The sequence below is a fragment of the Sinocyclocheilus anshuiensis genome, unplaced genomic scaffold, assembly GCF_001515605.1.
Source record: "Sinocyclocheilus anshuiensis isolate Anshui unplaced genomic scaffold, SAMN03320099.WGS_v1.1 scaffold2166, whole genome shotgun sequence".
Classification (NCBI taxonomy): domain Eukaryota; kingdom Metazoa; phylum Chordata; class Actinopteri; order Cypriniformes; family Cyprinidae; genus Sinocyclocheilus; species Sinocyclocheilus anshuiensis.
Genome location: NW_015557079.1, coordinates 628,836 through 652,792, shown reverse-complemented (window position 1 = coordinate 652,792; position 23,957 = coordinate 628,836). Strand labels below are relative to the sequence as shown.

Sequence of the window (23,957 nt, the reverse complement as noted above, 5' to 3'; positions counted from 1 at the left end):
TTAAGGGACCATCTAAGCTCACTATTTATTTATGAGGCTTTTATGGACAAAATATAAAATGCACATGACATCACTGAGCTCCAGACATCATTAATAATCTCTGTAAAACAAAGTAGAATGACACAAAAGTGCTTTCATTTACAGCACCATTAAAATAATATAATGCTACTATTTCTTAGAAATTTTTCACAAGCAATAGATTCAAAAGATTTTTAAAGGAACATCTGATGAGTGTCCAATGTTTATTTTTATATGCTGCTTTAATTTCTGCAATGATGAACAAGTTTTATTCAGTGTGACTGATACAACTAGATGCACTGATATGGAAAACTGCTATCATATGAAATTAAAATGGGTAATCAACCATTAGTATAAAAACGCAGATTCTAAAATATGTTTTGTGTATTGATTAATTATATAAATGTAATATATTAAATATAAATTACATCTGATAACAGTCATTATATTTGTAATATGTATAATTATAATTACAGTATATTAATAATTTATTAGGTTCTTTTATTACATTGTATAGGGTCTACAATCTTTCTGCCCATGATATATTATATATACAAATAATATATAATATAAATTCCTACATAAAATAATGAAATCTGGAAGTTATAAATGTTATTTTGGTTTTCATGATTTAGGTGAATGCCTTTACCCATTATTGTATTGTTTATAGTATATTGTATACTATCTAAACAGCTATTCTTATGTAGAATATTTCTTGCATAATATTTCTTTGTATTGTCTAGTATTTTCCGTATCATGAAAAAAAAAAAAAAGCAAAGAATTATTTTTGTTATTAATATATTATATACCTTTACCGGGTAATTCAAACAAATCTTTTTCTACCAAGTGCTACTGGATTGTACAAATAATGGCACATAAGTTTTTAACATGCATTAACATGATGAGAGTGTGAGCTGTGCTCATTCGAGTGGCTATTTATGCATTAGCGTCAATCTCTTTTTGCCTTTTTCAATATTCCTCTGTTCCAGATGTTTGGAAACTGGACCTTTGGAACACTTGTATTCACCGTCCTGGTGTTCACGGTCACGCTAAAGGTAATGCATCTGACACACACGTGTTATGTTGCCAACTGGTGTCAACTTCACCAGCTGTATCTTCCCGTTTCTCACTGTGTCTACATGCTTTAGCTTGCCCTGGACACACATTACTGGACGTGGATCAACCACTTTGTCATATGGGGGTCACTGCTTTTCTATGTCATCTTCTCCCTCCTGTGGGGAGGCATCATTTGGTACGGCCTGCCCCGTTACACACTTAATATCACTAAATCAAATACATTTGAATCTAACATGATTCCTCTGCTGTGTTTCTGTTCTTTATAGGCCTTTCCTGAACTATCAGAGGATGTACTATGTGTTCATGCAGATGTTGTCCAGCGGTCCTGCATGGCTCAGTATCATTCTGCTGATTATAGTCAGTCTGCTGCCTGATGTGGTGAAGAAAGTGTTGTGTAGAGCTCTATGGCCCACCACCACAGAGAGAATACAGGTACGACAGCACAACGCTCACTATCTACATGTGCATAGAGATGAAAAGATACAAGTAGCTCACATGTCATATCTATATAAATGTGTCTATATTTCATTGCAGTAATAGACAGCTATTTGAAAGAAATAATGTTATGTGCATATATACATAATATTTAAAAAACCTATGATTTCAGGATATTTTCTGTCTATTTTTTAATATTATATATTTGTAGCATTTCTGCAGCTGAAGTGTATTGAACTGACTGCAGCTTTGTTTTAATTCTCATCAACTTCTGAATCGACCTAAAACGTTGTCTAACCCAACTAAGAAAAAAAAAAAAAAGCAAAGAATTATTTTTGTTATTAATATATTATATACCTTTACCGGGTAATTCAAACAAATCTTTTTCTACCAAGTGCTACTGGATTGTACAAATAATGGCACATAAGTTTTTAACATGCATTAACATGATGAGAGTGTGAGCTGTGCTCATTCGAGTGGCTATTTATGCATTAGCGTCAATCTCTTTTTGCCTTTTTCAATATTCCTCTGTTCCAGATGTTTGGAAACTGGACCTTTGGAACACTTGTATTCACCGTCCTGGTGTTCACGGTCACGCTAAAGGTAATGCATCTGACACACACGTGTTATGTTGCCAACTGGTGTCAACTTCACCAGCTGTATCTTCCCGTTTCTCACTGTGTCTACATGCTTTAGCTTGCCCTGGACACACATTACTGGACGTGGATCAACCACTTTGTCATATGGGGGTCACTGCTTTTCTATGTCATCTTCTCCCTCCTGTGGGGAGGCATCATTTGGTACGGCCTGCCCCGTTACACACTTAATATCACTAAATCAAATACATTTGAATCTAACATGATTCCTCTGCTGTGTTTCTGTTCTTTATAGGCCTTTCCTGAACTATCAGAGGATGTACTATGTGTTCATGCAGATGTTGTCCAGCGGTCCTGCATGGCTCAGTATCATTCTGCTGATTATAGTCAGTCTGCTGCCTGATGTGGTGAAGAAAGTGTTGTGTAGAGCTCTATGGCCCACCACCACAGAGAGAATACAGGTACGACAGCACAACGCTCACTATCTACATGTGCATAGAGATGAAAAGATACAAGTAGCTCACATGTCATATCTATATAAATGTGTCTATATTTCATTGCAGTAATAGACAGCTATTTGAAAGAAATAATGTTATGTGCATATATACATAATATTTAAAAAACCTATGATTTCAGGATATTTTCTGTCTATTTTTTAATATTATATATTTGTAGCATTTCTGCAGCTGAAGTGTATTGAACTGACTGCAGCTTTGTTTTAATTCTCATCAACTTCTGAATCGACCTAAAACGTTGTCTAACCCAACTAAGATTCATTCTGCAAGAATACAGCTATTTAAAAGAAATATTTGTGTTCTTTTCAATCAAATAATTGTTGATGTGAAGCAGCTCAATAGTGCTCTTATTTGTGATCATTGCTACTAACTGGTCTTCAGATTTACACTTGCGTCGGACTGGTTCCCAGTGTGCTTGATGTAAGTGGATTCTGGATGCAGTTCATGATTCTCTTCATCTGTTGATTTGTCTTTATGTTGGATGACTCTTTGAGACATTCAATGGTTTTATTTGACCTGTCGACTCTTTGTCAAACAATATATGACACAGTGAATACTGTGCACACATAGTATGTTATCATACTATGTTAAGAAAAATTTCAGAAGGAAATTTAATGTGTGCGCGTGTGTAAACTGCCTTACCACTGGTTTAACCTGTGTGATGCTTTTCCTTTCACTCATCTTCCCTATTAAACTTCCAGAGTGCTAATGTTATGAAATGTCATGTAAATGTATATTTAAAAAATACAGCATTTATCTTGGTTAATGTACAGTAACTCTATATTTTTCTAATATATATATTTTTTTTTTAAATAATATCTTGCATAAATTAACATTAATGTATTATGGACGAACATGAATTAATAAATTGTTAATTTATAAATTATCATTAAACTAGATTAATACATGCAGTAAAAACTGCTAAGTGTTCGTTTATGATACCTAATGAATGAATGTTATTGACAGTGTTAATTTAGTTTTATTGTACATATTAATATTTATAATTACCTTTTATTTTTCTGTTTACATTTAAATTTGAGTTTGTTTTAGTCATTTTTTTCTTTTTATATTTAACTTTGCGTTTTAGTAATGTTAGTACTTAAACTTAAAACTTGTTTTATTTCAGTTGGGTGCCAAGGCAAGATTAATATTTTTTACATTTTTATTTCAGCTTTATTTCAATTAACAAAAATGATTTTGAACAGTTTACGTTTTAGTTAACAATAACAAAACAGGATAACATGGTAAACGAGTTAAACGTTATTGTAAAGTTTTACTAATAATTCTTTAAGAAAAGAACCTTGAAAATGCAAAATCTAACACTAACACTTTGCACGTCCAGAAACTTTGAATGCTTTGAAAGCTGCTGAAGTTCCTTTATTAATCTCTGAGGATTAGACAGGTTGTTCACCTTTCTAAACCCTTTCTTTCTTTATTCCATCTCTCTTTCTCTCTCCTGATGCTTGACCTTCCCCTTCCCCTGTGTGTTTAACCCTTGACCTGTGGTAACGGCAGACAAAGCGGCAGTGTCTCACTGCTGAGCAGTCCACCATCTTTATGCTCTCCCAGACCTCCAGCAGTGTCAGTTTCTGAACTGAGCCGGAGGTGAACCTACATATTCTCTCTGCATGTGTGTGTGTGTGTGTGTGTATCAGTGAGCAAAGACACAACAGGGTCACGAGTATGACAGACCTACTGAACATTAATGAGGCTCACATGCCAATAACAAGTGTTGCAGAACCCTGTGGTGTCTCTTTATGTTCTAAGCCTTTTATTACGTCACGTGCATGAAGTGTGCATGTTTATGTTTGTACATGTGTATTTTATGTTGCCGATATGAAGTTGTTTAATGCATTTTCTGCTGCCATGCTTTCAGTTTCAGCAAGAGACTTCAAAGTCAAGACAAAGTCTAGAAAATACTGTGCACATGGGTCTGTTATGCCACATTTGAGTCTGTTTGTGTGTGTGATGTTTCACAGAGAATGAGGGCTGACAGGATCTTTGAAAGGGTTGAGACAAACATTCATGATTCACTGCTAGATGGCGTTCAGAACACCACTGAGGCCTAGCAGCTCTATGGTAAAGAGAATGTGAAGTTGAAAACTAAAGCCAGAAAGAACTAATCGACACTTAACACAAGAGGAGCTCTAGAGTTCTCAGATGACGTGTGCAGTTCTAGAATCAATCTGAGAATTCCAGAATCCTGCTAATGGGCTCTTTCCAGTGAAAGCAAACTGGATTAAAATGCCTTTGGTGCACCTTGTGTGGGTCTGTTGTTTGGTGTGAAACCTACAGACTGGTTTGGTTTGGTTTTAAAGCTTCAGAATGAAGTTAATGGGTTGTGGTTTGGGGTGTGCAGTATATGCAGCTAACAGGACATGGGGACTATGGGTTCTTCTGACACATACACAAATACACACGGCAGGCTTGGCATACAGTTTAACATCTAACACTTTGACATGCATGGGTATTTTTTCTTTTCTTAAATCCTTTTTTCATATTGTGTCTAAATCAGTGAAAAGATTGTCATATATTTCTAAATGTCCACCTTTTAATGTCCATTCCTAGAATGTGCTTATGATTGGTGAATCTCACAAAATTTGTGAACTTGTCCTGATGTTTCACTGCAAACTTAAAAGACAAAAACAAGAAATTATATTTATGCTTTCCTAAAGAAAATTACGTTTTTTGAATAGTTTCATTTGTCCCCCTATTATTTTGCCAAAAAAAAAAGATTATTACAGTTTTTTTACAATCATTTACTACATTTTTTTACAGTACATTTTAATGTAATGCCTGCTGAAAATTCAGCTTTGCATCACAGGAATAAATTACATTTTAAAATATATTAAAATAGAGAACAGTTCTTTTAAATTGTAATAATACTTCACAATATTACTGTTTTTACTGTATTTCTATCAAATAAATATGAACCTTGCAGAGCCTACGAGACTTCTTTCAAAAACATTAAAAATCTCACCAACCCCAAACTTTTATTTTAAAAATGTAACTTGATTTTGGGGTGAATGACCTTTCATCCTGCAATGGAAAAAAATAATTCTCACTAGACTTAGCTAAATTTCTCTCAGCAGTTCATCCTGTAACAGTCTCTCAATCGATCAGTTTAGCATCTTCTGGGACTGGACTTGTGCATGTGGTAAACATTGAATATGTGATTTTGTATGTAATATTTTGTTCTTTTTTCATTGCTTCTTGCTGGGGCTTTGGATTTGTGTTGTTTTAGCTTGTGATGTGACCAGTGCCTGCATTTACATGCCAGTATACAATGCAATCTGCTAATTCACTCTATTTCTCACTGTTTCCTCACTGTTTTCTCCAGCATGCCGATAAGTTGTATAAGGGCCACCTGTCCGAGTTCACCCCCCTGTCCTCCCTCCATGCTCCACCTGTGCGGAAACACGACAGACATTGCAACGAACACCAGAACCACACCCATCGCAGGTCTGACTCCTCCCCTCCCAAAAAACTGATGTGTACCTACTGGGGGGGCAGGCCTGACTACTGCACCTTCAGCTCCTTCCTCCGAATAGAAGAAAACCCTAGATTCTCTGGGGCAGCTTACGCCTACAGCGCACCGGGACCCGAGACATCCGTATAACAGTCTCGGGCCGTATAAAAGAAATAGTCTACTTATCCAATCAAATTAGCCCTCGGTTATTCCGGAGTCAAGATTTGGACACAATCCTGGCTTGTTACACTTTATCTGAAACAAAAGCACTGAAAGGCGTTCTTATGGTATACGCTAATGGGCTAGGGATGCTGTGTGTTAATTTAGAAGCTGGAGGAAGGCCAAACTGAATTGGCTGCACCATTTGGGAGTGTGGCGTACTGCGCTTAGCGGCCTTGGGACCTATTTACCTTGTTTTTGTGTGTACGTTTAAATGTGAGAGTGTGGGTTTACGTGTTCGCTCACCTACCCTTGTAAATCCTTCATGTGAAAAATTACTTGAAACCTACACTGGGCAGTAGTAGCACAAACCTTTCCATCTCAAACGCAACCCCTACCACTAAATATTAATGTGGATGACAGTTAAAATGGCCTTGGATGCTCTCAAAACTGACTGTCCTGTTTTTTTCTTCTTCTTTTCGTTGTTCTCTGTCGTCTCCCTTTCCCTTTTTTGTCCTGTGCTCCTTCTCTTTTCTTGTCCTACTTTTTTATAGAACAAACTGGTGTTGCCTTTGTGCAAACCTGTTATCGAGGAACACTCCATAGCCTGCGATTGTCTTTGTCCGATTGCATTGTAAGTGGCTAAATTTGGCCATTTCTGTTGCTGCACTGTACTAGAGAGAACTCGGTGTGTATGTGCATGTGTGTGTGTGTGTGCGAGTGTGAAAGTAGGCCTTTGTTAGAACAACTACAAGAAGACAACTTGTAACTGGACTGTCATTATGTTTCACCCTTAACTTTCAAAAAGGTGGAAATCCTCATGTTCTACTGTTCCAAAGTTTGTAAAACCGTTTACTTGTGTCATTATGACAACCAGTTACTCTTTCCTAGCTGCTTGACGATTTGCTTTAAAATTCTGTAGTTCCTTACGTATAATCAGTCCTTTAGTTTTTTAGTGTAGAACCAGATACAGAATGCTAAAGGCTACGCTAGCCACCTTAGCTTGACTGTTCTGCCTTAATGCTAATGTTTCCCATCTTTTACACCGCAGTTTGGAACCAAAGGTTGTGAAATACGGAGTATTTAAATGTGCGTTAGTTGCCTTATGCTTAAAGAGAAATAGAGGGAAAGTGTTTGATGGCATTAGAAGAATCCCACCACACTGCCTTAAGTTGACATTGCACAAGCTGAGAATGGAGGCCGAAAAAAGTATTATTCGACATCGTCCAGTGCCACCAACATGGCCCAGGGCTCCTGAAGATAAACTAATGAAATTTAACAGTTCTGTTGGTGTAAACATCTTTGTGCATTAACAAAAAGTACAAATTAACTTCCTCATCAGCATACTTTCATGATTGTAACGTCCTATTTGACTGTTCCCAAAGCCTTTTGTCTGTATTAATGTAACTGTTGGAGCCCTGTGCTGGGTTGCTATCATTTCTTTGTTGCACATTACTAATGTATGATCTGATATAAATAAGTAAGATGTAATTAGCCTGTGATACTGTTCACGGACAACTCACTAAACTAACAGCCCAATCAAGGTCAGCATCACAGACGGCCTATCTTGGCCACTATGTTCACAGAAATGGCTCTTTTCTAGTGTGCATAACACAGAAGATGAGCTTTTTAAAATAATTCCCAGGAAATGTGCCTTACACCTGTTTAAAATGACATTTTCATAAACATATTGTGAAGTGCATTCAATTCCATCTCCGTCCTGTCAGTTAATTCAAATTCACATTGATTTGATTTGAATTTGAATCAAGTGTGAATGCAATTCAGTTTAAATTCCAGATAACACTATAACAAATTAACCTGATGACTTACCGGTTTAATATATAATTCTCATAAAAATATTGTGAAGTATGTTCAGTTCCATCTCCGTCACGTCAATGAATTCAAATTCACATTGATTGGAATTTAGTGTGAATGCAATTCAGTTTAAATTCCAGATTTTACACTGTAACAGATTGAACACCGGATGACTTACCTGTTTAATATATCATTCTCATAAAAAAATATAGTGAAGTACGTTCAATTCTATCTATGTCCAGTGACTGAATTCAAATTCACATTGATTTGAATTGAGTGTGAATGCAAGTTTATATTCCAGGTAACACTGGAACGGAAATGGAACTAAACCAAACTAAAAATCAGACCATTTGATCATCAAAACTACATCCGTTTGTCTGCATGACTCTTTCCCTGCTGTCCTTCACATTTCATGCAATTTTTTTTCCTCTCGTTTTGTTTCTGCTCACATTGATTCTGGAATGTAGTGTTGCTTTCCTGGAGCATCATCTCTTCATCTCGACTTCTTTCCTCACATGTGTTTCCTTCGCTCACCCTGTCATTCAGTTCTCGTGATGAGGCCAGTCACCCATTTCACTATTTTAACCATCATCCATGACAGAGAGAGAAAGTAGGTGATGTCAAAGACTATCAAGACCACTGTTTTGATGGTTACTCCAAGCTTCTTGTGGGTAGGTAGGTGCCTTCTGGTGCTTTTTAACCTCAATGTATGTTCATGCGTTCAGTTCAGTGAAGCGTGCACATACATGTGTTTTCATTGCCTGTCAGTCGGCCTGCAACAGAGAATGTCAGATTAAAAAATGGCATTATGGGTATAGCTAGTTTGTTAAAAGGTGTAAGAGTCATTTTTGAACAATTATGTTATAATGTCACAGAATAGTAAAAAACAGAATGTCCTTTTTCATGCACACATTATATCTATATATAGAATATATTGATGAGTATATTGATGTCAAGGTTTACAAAGGCTGAGTGGATGAATGAATGAATGACATAATTATCTAACATGTCGACTGAGTAACTTTGTCTCTGGTCCAAAAGTGTATTATTTAATTTGTATGAATGTAAAATCTGTCAAAAGTCAAACACTGTCTATTTTATTATTTATGATTATCGAGGTCTGAACTTTGCATGCCGTGTGATGCCGTAGTAATGGACCAACCACTGAGCTTTATCAAGCATTTGAGTCATATTCTCATTTATATAAACCACTTTTATAATTTTGGTTCAAATTTTCAGTCCAGTCCAAGTGATTCACATCTACGATACCAAGTGCTAATCAATGCTGGCAAATCTGAAACAAAACAAGAATGTGCTTATACATAGATTCTCAAGTTATGATTTTTAAGTAGCTTAGATTAATATAATAGGGGTAAACTAATTCATTTCATGTTTTTTTTACTGTTATTTTTATTGTTTTGCATTCTACTGTATTTCCTGTTTTTGTTCACTTTTACAGTTCTTTCTGGCTTCCTGAATGTAACAAAAAATAAAAAAGCCACTATTGTGCTCTAAACAAAAATTGCATAGCGTTAATTGGATAGCTGTGCATGACAACTACAAACTACCATAGCTAAAAGAAGGTGGTTCTAGAACAAATGTCCCTTCACAAATGTGTTTTCTTCTTGTTTCTGACAAACTGTTGTTTTAAATCAGAACTATTTTTTGTAATGTAGGAATAATTTGATCACTGAACGCTGTCTGCCTCAGGGGTGCGTTCAGGCACTGGCAAACACTGTATTCTGTCTGTCTAAAAAGGCTATATGAAATAGATATTTTATATATCTTGTGAAAAAAAAATGTCTTTTTGCTACTTTTGTATCTAGAGGATGAAGAGAACTACTTACAGTTACGGAGTAAGAATGTTACTGGTCAGTTTTAAAACAACCAAATGTAAGGTCATGGGAGAAGTCAATTTCAGTAAAGATGAAAATGTAAAAAAAAATAGCTTTAAGTCTGTTTTTTTGTTTGATGATTTTAGATATGTTTGAGGTCGTTTTTAAGATGACGTGCATGGTCATTGCTCACACTGACTGTAGGAAATACACTCACTGTTTTTTAAAGCAGGTGTGACCAAATATTTGATTAGATGTCGACTGCTATAACTGAAGGCTTTATTGCCTGTAGTGGGGCTTCATCTGTGCCAGCCTATTCAGATTAACTAAATATCTAAAGCTTTTTTTGTTTTATCTGCACAAAGTGTGATGTTGCTCATAAATGTATTATATATACAGTATATATATATATGTATACTACTGTACACTTTACAGCATATATGTATGTAGTAATATTCATGTACAGTTTGGGCTCCTTTTGTATAAAGTTTTTAAAAGGTTGATATCTGTAGATATGTGAATTTTTGCCAGTTTTTTTTTTTTCTGTATCTATTAACGGCAAGAAAAAGTAAACATGCTTGTAATAAAGAAAGAGATTTAAATGTTTGAAAGCCTTGGGCCTTTTCTCATTCCTTATGACAGAAGTGACTGTCAGTGAAATATCACAGCAACTAGATTTGTACCTCACATTAAGAGGCTAATTCTTCTGGTGCTAAAGTGTTTGATTTAGCTCACCATGGAAGTAATGAAGAAAACCCAATGGCACATGTGTAGTTATATAATATGACCTCAAGGTGGCAGCAAAGTGTAGCATTAAGGTTGCTTCAACAATTCACTCTAAATACAACCAGCTCCTTTCAGATTATTATTATAAATTAAATATATATATAAATATATACACAGACATGGCAGTACACAAATTTGATCCTTTAGCTTCTGGTAGTTTAACTATTCGTTTTCGTTGGCGGAGAAGACTATACTCTTTATATGAATTACTTGTATGAAATTTAAAGTATTAACTGTTGTGTAAAAGCAATTTCACACTTGCAATCATGCTGCAGTACTGAATATTAAAATTGGAAACAGTTACCTGCAACCTTGTGTCTACGATTATAGAGCCATGTGATATTGCTTTTAAATAGACCCACATAAAGATGTAATTACTTTGACAAACGTTGCTGAAAACCAGGTTATAATAATATTGTCGTATATCATGCTGATATATAGTCTAGTCAACACTCAACAGGTAAGTGTCAAAATAGCATAATTGACCATTTCATTCGATTAAAATCTATCAAGATAAATAAAGACTGTGGCCCACAGACACTGCTGGAGGTATCTTGAAGTTTCACTCCTCTTGACCAAGCCTTCATTTAAAATGTTTAATGGAGTGTACATTCATGTGTTCTTAGATGTGTGTGTGTGTGTGTGTGTGTGTGTGTGTGTGTGTGTGGCCATGCTCATGGACTTGTGAAATCGCTCTATTAGATCTGAAATTGCTGTTATTTGCCAAGATTATTTATGAGTCATTTAACTTTCTGCGCTCTCTCTCTCTGGCAGCGCTAGATGGTTTGGTTCATTATTGATTTAAAATGTGTTTCAACGGTCCAGAACACACTGAGGTGCTGCTAAAGACCTCTTACTTGATTTGAGTTGGATGTCTATGATGTGATGACACTTCTGTTCGATTTGACTGGAGACCACCATGACTCCTGGAAGGGAATTTTGGTAAAGGTTTACAATTTGCAAAACCTTTCATCTAATTTATTGGTGAATGGATTTTAAACAAAGCTGTTTCTCGGCTGATTTACAATCCTCCTTCTGAGGACAACACCATATACAGTGTGTGTGTGTGTGTATATATATATATATATACATACATATACACACACACACATATATATATATATATATATATACACACACACACACACACATACACTGTATGTATGTACATACATAGCATATATGGTACAGAATAAGGCCATTGGTTAAGAATGCTTTGAATGCAAAGAAAGTCAAGGACTGTGAAAGTATTCTTCCTATCTATTTAAAAATGTCAGGTTACATGCAGCAGGCTCATTCCACTCGCCCCATCTTCACCTCTACATTTCCGTGGCAGAAAGCATGTCAAACGACAGTGAAGATTCTGACCTTGCCGTCACAGTGGTAACCTCACAGTTGCCTCCAGCACTGACCTTGAGCAATGAATGCAGCAGAGAAGCGAAGGAGCAAGGAAAAATGAGAGAAAGGGCAAGCGAGTAGTCAAACGGTCCCCTCTTAACCTCTTATTATAAAAACAAATTGCTCTGAAATTTCATTTGATAGCGCTTCTAGATTTCTCTCGTTAGTTTTGAAGTCCGCTGATGGAGATGCTGAACAAGCTCACTGATACTTGTTATACTCTTAAAGCAGAAAAGATAAATCATGGCCACAATGCTGCAATCTATAGAAATGGTAGATAATGTTGAAGGTGCTATAAGTAATTACATTTATTTTTATTTTTTTTATATTGCACGTAACTCCAGTAAAACAAATCCACTGCTGGCCTGTCTAAATTTCATATACATGTAAATATTTATGCTCATGAGCCATTTAACAGTAACGTTTATGAGGTGTTATATCAACAAAATGTCCATTTCCTCAAGTTTGGATCTATAAACTTTAAGATTTATAAACGTTATTAAAAATATACTGAAAAGCCTTTTTTCACATATAATCTTTCCTCATTAATAGGCTATTTTATATGAATCATTCATGATTACATCCAGCCCATGTAGAATACAGCAGTTAAAACTGGACTTGGTCATCTAAAGAACTGTAAAATACATTTACATTTAGTCATTTAGCAGACGCTTTTATCTAAAGCGACTTACAAATGAGGACAATAATATAATAATTATAATAAATGACAAAACACATGCACATGCACTACTGATTTATGCAAAGTTTTATATATAAACCACCTTTAAACTGCTTTATCAAAGACCTCCATTTGGTGTGTCTCTAAAGAGTGTCCACAAGGTTCTCTGATGAAGAAAGACATGCATGTATTGCAATAAATTATATCAGAGGATTACAGACATCACTTTCAAAAGCAAGGATGGATCAAGTTGAAAGCCATCTTGATTTGAAAGCCATTATTTGCATAAGCAGACTTTAGAAGATTGAATATCAAAAGAGGAATATGCTTTATTATATTAATCATATTAAAGGGCCAAAACACGTAAGTGATTTTAAAGACCAATATAGAAAATGAAATCCAGCTGGAGAAATATTAGGCCTGCAAATAAAAAGAACAAGTCTCTGTGCTAAAACAGGTTGTTCTACCTCTTTTTATTGACACAGACACTGTATGATATTTTCAAATTATGATTGAACGTTTACTCTTTCAAAGTCCTAATAAAATGGATTTATTTTTGACAGATGGCCTTATTTAAATCCGCTGGTTTTGTCAATAACAATCTGTGTTGACAGTGTTCTGAATGTCTATGCACCTGTGAGAGACACAGGCCTACATGAGCTACAGTCTGCATTATATAACGCATAATTACCTGTTACTGATCTGTAAAACGACTGAACAGCCAGTTTCTCTTCAGTCAAAACATGTTTTCCTGCATTGCCAGTGGAGGACGCTCTGCTCCTGACAACCACTCCAGCCTGAGAGACATGCAATGTGCTAGATATGAACAGAAAGACGAGAACCCTTTGTTTGTTGTGATTTGTTAGTAAAATTATTATTTTAACAACAACAAAAAAGAAAGAAATGCTGATTGTTCACAAGATTGCTTGCTACTATTATAGCGTAAGCACACGGGGACAGGCTGTTGAAACTGATGTCATAATTTCAGATAATGAAATTCAATTAAGTAATCTGGGCTTTATCTTTTTTTTTTTATAATTTATCATCCAGCCATCATCACGTCTGAATGGGAATCACGCAGACTTATCCATGATAGCAGATGAACACATTTACAGTAACAATAATTATTAAACATAAAATGAAATACAACATCTTCCTGTAATTGTATCCAGTTTAGTTCACCAGAATTAACTGACCTATTTGTGTTTGTTGTGAGCATATAAACCAGTCCTCTAATTACTGACAGAACTAACGTTAAAGGGCTTCCGAAGTGTTGCACCTTCGATTTTACGCATTTAAGCCTAATATCAGCGAAACAAAGCCCTATTGAAATTCATTAATAACGATCATTCGTCGAAGTAATTAACATCCCCGCTGATAAACACGGAAACAATACCCTAATCAGCGGCCGGTCTGAATTTGACTACCCTCGGTGCTCCGCGTGATCCGCGCGCAGCAGGCCTGCTGAGCCGTGTGTGGCCATGGCAACAGGGCGCGCCTAATTAACGGCGGAATCCTTCACTTCGCTTTTCTTCCCGTCGGTCTTTCAGCACGGGGCTAGATTGGCGCTGGCCTCGGGGTTTGTGGGAACCGGGACAGCCCTTTCACGCAAGCCCTCTTCAGGTCGACATTATTACACGGCCAATTAAGTTGGTTCAACGGGCGCGAACTCGAGCAAACAGCAGGGGCGATTGTTTTCCTCTGCCCTCCCCAACTAGCTTGCTAATTACTCAGTGGACTCAACTAGCTTGCTAATTACTCCGTGGACTGCCCCTAACCTGGATGCATTTTGAAGGGCTCTGCTGACCCCGTCACCTCCCTAATATGGCGTTATTTTAATGACTAATGTCGAGAGCGCATTATTGTAGCGCGAAAGCACATGAATACACAAAGTAGCCTACTTTACAGAGAGATGCATATGTACATTTGCAGAAAAGATCAAAATACAAACATAAAAGAGATATAGTAAAACAAAGTAGCTACAATAACCAGTTTATGTTAAAACAAAAATACAACAATAAAAAAATCAAGGAAAGGCCCTGCACAAATCTGTTTTGAGACTACTTTTTAAAAGTGCATAATGATAACCTTTGACAACATTTAATTCAGGTGCGAAAAGAATTAATATCTATAGCGCATGAGCACAGAGAGATTTGAGAGTGCACAGGACACAGTTTGAGTGAGAGGAGACATGTTTTAAGTGCGCGCACTCTCTCCGGGCGAGAGCAGCGTGTATCTGAGCGCGAGCGTCCGGTTTTGTGCGAGAGCAAAGAAAATGCGCGCGAGCGGAGAGATACGCGCTCGCGCATTGTATTAATGTGCTTTCGCGCTACAATAATGCGCTCTCGACATTTGTCATTAAAATAACGCCATACCTAATTAAACCTTGAACCTCCCCGAAGGAAGTCAGAACGAAAGGTTAGGAGTCTTTAAACTGTAGGCCTACATTTATTTTTACATTACCAGACATCCCACCCTGCAAAAACTCATCTCAGGGAGGTAGGTTAGTACCACCACCCCTAGACTTCCCCCCCAAGGTTCTATGACACGTTTGATTAAGTAAACTAAATTAATATAAATTTTTTTAGCACATATTTGAATTATTTACAGTACACACATACATAGGCCTACATGCATTACTTTAGTATTATGTTTTCTGTCTCAGATGGCTAAAATAAATGGTAATGCAACTCTTACGCATGCAGTTCATTTGCAAACTTTCCTTGTTCTGTGATGTGGCTTGCTTTGCAGATTTGAGTGTTTTACTGGATGGCTCAAAGTCATAGCAGTCTGTGTCAATGACTTTATTAATTTAGCATGAAATAAGAGATAACTGTTTGGTCTACTTAGCACATATGAGACCGATCATCAGAGGATGCTCATTCTGTTGCAATTCAAAACTTACTATCATGGCCGTATAAGCCAGGGTTTGAAAATGAGGTGAGACAGAGATGTAGATGTTTGTGGAAGATGTTTTCTGTTTGGAAAGGATGAACACTGTAAACTGTTACTGCATTGTTAATATTTACTATAGATTAGGGGTGGATCATTTTATCAGTTGTTTATTATTCATGCAACAATCCATATTACTGTTATAGTTTTCATTCATAATTATTGCTCTATGATAACTTTGTCTAGTGCTCTTTGGATGTTTTTAGCATGACTTAGTGAAAATGTAACGACTACTGAATAGAATAGTATAGACTTCTTCATGGCTAGGGTTTGCGTATTTCATTTCATTCTGTAACCTACTTGTTCTACAGATCTGTGTATAGTGTTAAATGCTACTGTTTTTGATAACGCTGATAACGTTTCTAATAGATAATATCATTATATTTTTTTGCGTTTCCCTTACCGAATGTGCTATCCTGTCAGCAATAACATGTCCATGGGCTCTTTTGATAACTGTCAGTTTAAGTGCCGGCGATGCAGTGTTGCCAGATATTGCTATTAAAATAAATAAAAACCGAGAAATAAAAAATAAACCAAAATTATTTCAAATATTTTGCAAATAAGATAAGATAAGGATACCGCTGACCCTAAATTGCAACTTCCCAATCTATTAACTTTCTAAAGTGTCAAATTAAGTATTAAATATTTTTTGTGCGAGTGTACACACATTTCTTTGAAAATAAATGTATTCATAAAAGCATACCCACAAATGTGCAAAATAGATGCTATATATAGTACATCAATATAAATAGTATAAATATATATATAAATACAGATTACATTATGAAAATTGTAGTTAGTGATGTGGTCTAGGTTATTAATTTAAAACAATGTATTCTGACTACTTTTTAGATTAATTTTAGATTTTTTTTTTTTTTTACCTAACTTGTTTTAAACCCACCATTGCTTTTTCCTCCATATTCAGAAGCATGGATTGCAAAATCATTTACATGTAAATATAGTAAGCTAAATTGAATGACAGTAGGATTTTTGGAATAATTTATTAATAATTTACTGCCATTTTATGAATAAAATGTAATCATGTAATTAATGAAAAGTAACTGTAATCTGATTGTGAGCATTTTAAAATGTTATATAATCCAATTACAATTACTTTGCTTTACTTTGATTACAAAATGTAATCAGTTAATACCTAGCACTGTATATATTCATAAAAGTATAACCATAAAACTCAGATGTAAAATAGATGCTGAGATAAAAAAAAAAGATAAAATATAAGTACTGTCATTACTTATCCCAAATTATGTATTTAATGTTAAATTAGATCATTTATTTACTATTCCCCCCATTGAAATATATTTACTGATTTTATTAACTGCAATATGATGAGCATAAGTGATGTTTGCTTATATGTTTTCTGTTCAAATAATGGTTTCCATTACAAACAGGCCCTGAGGTGACCAACTTAAAACAGGTGACTCATTTTGGAAGCAAATCAAACACAAGAAGGGGATTTGGGTTGGAGGCAGCTGTGGATCCTGCACGCTCAGCTGGTGACGCACAAAGAAACAGGTGATGGCGTCGGGATGTTTGCCCTGCAAGGGTGCCGCCACGTGCTTCTTTCCCCTGGAACGAGCTCTCTCAGTAAAATCCGCACCTGGCCTGGTGGTCTTGGCAACATCGGACAACCTCTAGCAGATGCTCGCCTCTCTTTTGTCAATGACTTCACGGTGGCTGCTCCGCGAGACAAAACTGCGGTGAGAGGTGCTCCTGCCACAGAACGCTAATCAAAAGATGACTAACATTCTTCCCCTTTACCCCACACTTCCAGAGAGTGTGAGAGGTCACTTTCGGAGTGGGGAGCTTGGATGGGTAATTGTGCATGATTAGCAATTTTAATTACCAGGTGCTCGGGGTCCCATCTGAGAAAGTGTAAACAGGATAGCACTCAGAGCTCCTTGAACAGCTCACATGACCGTCTGATGCTGTGTGTGTGTGTGTGTGTGTGTGTGTGTGTGTGTGTGTGTGTGTCTGTGTGTGTTGACTTGCGAAATAGAGGAACATATTCCCGTTTACTGGGAAAATTGGTACATCCAATTGGTAAGTGACCCTTTTGGTATGTCCAGTTTTTGTTTACAGTCCCAGAGCTTATTGTTAGTGTCATCGCCTTGAAAGCAAACCGGTGCATGCACTCCTTTCAGAAAAAGAGACAGCCATGAGCACAATCCAAATAAATTGGGCTTTCGGTCTGAAGCGGCTCTTTTCCTCTCCAGGTCTGTTAACCTTGCAAATTCTGCCGTTTGTTTTTTGTTTGAAGGATGTCTTCTCAGTCAAAGACTTGTTTTCACTGCAAGTTTCTAATAGAGAAAATGGGTGACAGTTCTTTGTTCGGGAATATCTTGCTCTCAAATCAAAAGAGCGAAGATTGCACAAGGCTGAGGTACCTCTTTAGGTGAAAAGAAGTATAGTCTCACAGCGACACACACATATCTCACACCACATACATAAAGAAATGTGTGTGCGCATTGACCCTATCAACTTCTTGTTCTCATTTGGAGCGGGAACATATAGCCTTGAGCGCCATTCAGACCATGGTGCAAATGATCACTATTGACCAGGTTTGCTCTTTAAAGACAAACTCAATTCATCAACACAATATGTAGAATTTATGTATTTGAGCTCTGCTGCCAGAGATCACCACAGGGCAAAGTTATTAGGATACAAACTCTCCTTTTCTCGCTGAGGTCTCTTTGGTCTCACTGTATCACATAATAAGAACTATTCTGAAGAACCTGAGGGAGTCTTTTGTATCAGTCCAGTGAATACAGCTGTGGGTCAGGTGTTTAAAGGTGAGCAGAAGAATGTATTTCCAGAAACATGGGATGATTTCTGTGGAAACCAGTGTCCTTGCATTATATTGTGATTGCACCATGGGTTTTTTTTTTCTCAAATGTTCTCATTTTCTCTATATGTGCAAGGGAAAAACATGAATCGTATGTTATTGAGTTTAAATGTGCGTGTTTGTGTGTGCAGGATCATCTCATGGGTTCCTCTGCTGCAGAGATCATACATGACAAAGCTTTACTCAGTCACTAGATCCGGGATGAAAGTTGCCCTTTGGCTGTGTGACAGACAGGAAGAAAGGGAGGCTCACGCTAGTGTGAAGGTATAGTGAATTAAAGGAACAATACAGGTCAAATTAAAGGCTTTTACTGCAGGGAGTCACTGATATGCACACACAAACCTGTTTAGGGATATCCGGAGTGCGTAGATTCATGGACAATGCGTCAGTACATACAAGAAAAATATCATTTACAGAATCAGTAATAAAGATGGACTGATATGTTGGCCAGGCTGATTAATCAGACATTATTTGGCCATTTTGAGATTATCACCCACTGGTAGAAATTATTACATTATATTTTAATTCAAATTATTATGAAATTGTTATGATTTATTGACAGTCGTGACAATAGATAATTGCATTTTAAGTGAATTTTGAATGAATATTTCTGTGAAAAAAGTAATCATTTAAGAATTTATGTGTATGGCTCATTCACTGTGGTTAAATTTTATTATTTACACTACCGTTCAAAAGCTCAAGATCAGCAAGAAATGAACATCAAGTTTTTACAGAAATCAGCAAGTGTACATTAAATAGATCGAAAGAGACAGTAAAACCCACTTATGTTACAAAATAATGCTTCTTTTGAACTTTCCATTCAGTGCATCTCAAAAATGTATCACTTAAAAAAAAAAATGTAAACAGCACAACTGTTATTAACATACCATTTATGATGAACCAAAATCAGCATATTAGAAGGATTTCTGAAGGGTCATGTGACACTGAAAACTTCAGCAATGACGCTGAAAATTCTACTTTGCCATCACAGGAATAAATTACATTTCAAAACATATTATAGTCAAAAAATATATTAAAGGGGTCCTATGATGCGATTTCAATTTTTTCTTTCTCTTTGGAGTGTTACAAGCTCTTGGTGCATAAAGAAGATCTGTAAAGTTGCAAAGACTAAAGTCTCAAATCCAAAGAGATATTCTTTATAAAAGTTAAGAGTCAACCACGCCTACCTAAAACGCCTCGTTTAAACACGCCCCCACATGTCTACGTCACGATGTGGGAAGATCTGCATAACGCGTAAAAAGACAGTATAAGTCATTATAATCAGTAATTATGTCCCCACTGAATGCTACAAATGCCTCATTTATAATGGGTTTTACTGGTTTTGTCTTGTCGCGCCGGGATACGGCATCACAATATGGTAGGGGCGTAACATTTCCGTCACACACTTGAGGTATTCGGCCAATCATAACACACTGGATAGCTGGCCAATCAGAGCACACCTCACTTTTCAGAACGATGAGCTTTGTAAAAATCGACGCGTTTCAGAAAGGCGGGGCATAGAGGATAAACAATAATGTACATTATGTGGAAAATAATGTGTTTTTTTAACCTTAAACCGCATAAACACATTGCATTACACCAAATACACAAAATAATGTTCTTTTTAGCAACATCATATGACCCCTTTAAAACAGAAAACCATTTGTTTTCAATTGTAAAAATATTTCTCAATATTACAGTTTTTACTGAATTGCTGATCAAATAAATGCAGCCTTGGTGAACATAAAAGACTTTCAAACTATAAAATGGTACTTTATATACAGTAATCAGCAGTATTTGATCTCACCTCTATGTTGATCACCAGTTTGAGTACTTTTGTTAACCTAATCTGTATTAACATTTAGAGAATGTTTTTAGAGAGGCATGTTAACAGTGACTTACTGTACAGTACGTTGAGAAATGTGGTTTGACTGAGCTCAGTTTTGTGTCAATGGCTCAAGTCCTGGCTGTTTGGCTTGTATTAATGCCTATGGCGTGTCAGTCTAGTGGCCATGCTGATAGCTAATGGCCTAATCCTTATCACATTACAAACAGGATGAATAAGTGCTGTCTCACAGTAGGATTATCATGGGATTATTATGGGATCAGTGGTATCTCTGATCTGTGAGACACTCTTCTCTCTTCAAGTACCCTCCCTGAGGTACATCATATCACATCAGATACACATCGACTCAAGAGACTTCAATCAGGTCACCTGCAGACAGAACATTTCCATTGCTGTCGTAATTGAAACCGGTGATTGCGATTCATGGCGTATTACAGTCTGTCAAAGGCATGTTCGAAGCCATTACATTTCAAGTGAGTTTGAGGGTTTATAAAAACAAATACACGTTGTGAGACTTCATAAAGACAATCCAGCACTTTAAATTTGTCAAACCTGTCAACACAGGTGGAATTGTATAAAACAGTGGCTCTCTTGGTTGCATTTTCTCGTTATTGCCTTCTTGAAAAGTTTTATCGGTTTCATCAGAGGCAGGTTAATGTGAGATGGTTGATGTCTGACTTCAGTAATCGCTGAAGGCCACTTGGTGCTGTGCAGATCCATAGATCCTAAACCAACCAGAACATGATCCCTGGAACCCTCCTACTCTCATGTTGGATTGGTTTACAGATGATTGACATCTTTTGGCAGGCTCCCAAAATCCGAGGAATTCTGGGATGCTTTGGCTAGTGACTTGTCACACATCCCAGGTATATGTGATGTTTTTATTTGTTAGTGCCAATGTTTAGTATCACCTGTCGATGTGGAGTCGCTGTCTGCTCAGCTGGTTTGCCAAACACAATCATTTGCAAGTAGCAAAGTAGCTTTTAATGTGCACTTTACTGTACAACAGATACGATCTGTAAATAAAGACTTTTATTGCATTTCACTTCAAATAATATTATCAACATTTGCTTTTCTAAATGTAACCCACTCCATTTTGTAACGATTTTGAATGTAGCAGTTTATACAGTGAAAGAAAAGTGAGCTGGTTCAAGCATTCCTCACTGGTTGATATTCATAAAACAAACCTTACAGAAACTATAGGAGCACACACACACTCACCCACAGATTCATGGTCTATTTTAAGGTTACAGATCAAGGGCCTCTCCACTCAAAAGGGGGCACTGTTACTGCATTACAGATTACAGAGTATTATCAGGGAGCTTTCTGAATTACAAATTAACATCACTTCTATAAACATTCATGTAATAAAATGGTTTCTAATATCAGGCCAATCACTTCAGCTATTGAAATATGATTCCACAGTAGCCATTAAGTACATTTTGTCAACAAAATGAGAACGGCTGGTCCCATCCTCCTAGTTTTAGACTGTTATCATTTTAGTCATGCTGAGAATAAAAATCGAAAATAGGAATAGTTCATTTAGCACTTCTCAGGTAACAGCTATGCACTATAATAGTCTACAAAAAGACTTAATGGAAAAAAACATTGCTTTAGAATTCTTGAATTCAATGTTCAGCTTCATTTTCAAACTGGAAGATCAGACAGTTCTGAAAACAATGATCTGAAAGAATAAAAAGTGTATAATGAAAGTAGGCTTTAATATGTACAGTGCTGAACTACACTTGATTGCTTAAAAATGCTTGAAAAAATGCTTCCTTTTAAATGATGATAATCAAATTTTATTTTACAGTATTCAAAATAGATTATTTCATAAATTGAAAATAAATTAATACTTTTATTCAGCAATGACATTAAATTGATAAAAAAGTGACAGTAGATATTTGTTATTTATTTTGGAACTAAATATTCATCAAAAATAGATAGATAGATAGATAGATAGATAGATAGATAGATAGATAGATAGAGAAAGAAAGAAAGAAATATTCAGATGATAGATAGATAGATAGATAGATAGATAGATAGATAGATAGATAGAAAGAAAGAAAATAAAAAAACATCACAGTTGAGTTCCCACAAAAATATTATGCAGTACAACTGTTTTATGCAGCATTATCAAGCATTATGCAGCAAATCAGCATATTAGAATGATTTCTGAAGGATTGTGTGACACTGAAGACTGGAGTAATGATGCTGAAAATTCAGCTTTACATCACAGGAATAAATTACATTTTAAAATATATTAAAACTTAACCACTGATTTCTAGTCGTGTCCATTTTTGGAAGGCCAAACAAAGTAGTTTCGCTTTCACAACGAAACAGAGCGTCACACACGGTGGCCTAGAGTGAGGATAAAGGCCGGGGGATAAAGTGAGGAACGGCCAGAGGGCTAGAGTAAGCAGAGGCGGCGAATTCGGCAAAGGAGCATCCGGCCAGATCTTCTTTATGCACCAAGAGCTTGTAACACTCCAAAGAGAAAGGAAAAATTTAAATCGCATCATATTACCCCTTTAAAATAAATTTAAACTGTAATAATATTTCACAATATTACCGTTTTTACTACATTTTGATCAAATACATGCAGCCTTGGTGAGCATAAGAGACTATTTTCAAAAACATTAAGAAATCTTGCTGACCCCAAACATTTGAATGATACATATATAGAGAGAGAGAGAGAGAGAGAGAGAGCGCAGATGGAAGGAAGGAATGAAGATGGTAGAGTAAAAAAGGAAGAAAAGCAGTAAGACAGAGAAAGAAGTTGCTAAGAAATTGGCATCGTAGCACCTTTTTTATTTTGTTTGTCTCCTCCAGATGTTCTTTCCTCGCTAAGAGTAGTGTACCCTGGGTCGCTCACTCTCTACCTTACTGCATATTCCTGTTCACCTGACATTAGGCCCCGGCTCAGTCCCAAAAGCAGCCTGCACCCCGCTGGGTCCATTCCATTAGATACTCCCTACACACTTTGTCTGTCATACTAAAAGCCAAGCCTGGGGAGCAAGGAGAGGTTAAAAGGTATGAAATGAGCCTCAGCCGAATGAGCAAGTGGTTTAGGAAGCTGATTGCTCTGATCTGATTGGGCAGATGGTTGAATTGTGGTATCTCTCATCTAACTCTACAGTATATGGTTAGATTGGATAATGAGGTTCAGGTCATTGTCTTTACTTTGAATGTATGTAATTATGAGTCCATTTAGTTATTTCCTATTGTTATGGAGGTAATTAGCCTCCCTCAGTGTACCTGACTGCTAGCAACTAAAGAAAAAAAAACATCAATGTCTAAAACCTGCTTCTTTTTTTAGGTGAAAAATCAGTGTCATTAAATTTTAAGCCTGCTTTCTTTATTAGACTAATGGACATTCGCACCTAATAAAAGGACTTTTCAGATATTAAACATTTTAAAGGGGTCATAGGATGCTACATGCACTTTTACAAGTTGTTTGAACTGAAATGTGTGTTGGCAGTGTGTGTACACAACCACCCTATAATGATAAAAA

At 36.3% G+C, this 23,957-nt stretch overlaps 1 protein-coding gene across 4 annotated transcripts in view; it reads left to right on the top strand.

The window, feature by feature from the left end:
- LOC107676866 (probable phospholipid-transporting ATPase IH) overlaps window positions 1–8,879 on the top strand; it is a 67,382-nt gene extending 58,503 nt beyond the window's left edge. For 2 of the 4 annotated variants that reach the window (XM_016471579.1, XM_016471578.1), the window contains 4 exons: window positions 1,008–1,073; window positions 1,167–1,270; window positions 1,362–1,527; window positions 5,982–6,621. In XM_016471579.1, coding sequence (XP_016327065.1) covers window positions 1,008–1,073; window positions 1,167–1,270; window positions 1,362–1,527; window positions 5,982–6,260 — 615 coding nt within the window. In that variant the 3' untranslated portion in view covers window positions 6,261–6,621. Of the gene's footprint in view, window positions 1–1,007; window positions 1,074–1,166; window positions 1,271–1,361; window positions 1,528–5,981; window positions 6,622–6,823 lie in introns of those variants that run through there. The other 2 variants (XM_016471581.1, XM_016471580.1) reach the window with 2 other exon arrangements.
- The last annotated feature ends 15,078 nt before the right edge of the window (window positions 8,880–23,957 follow it).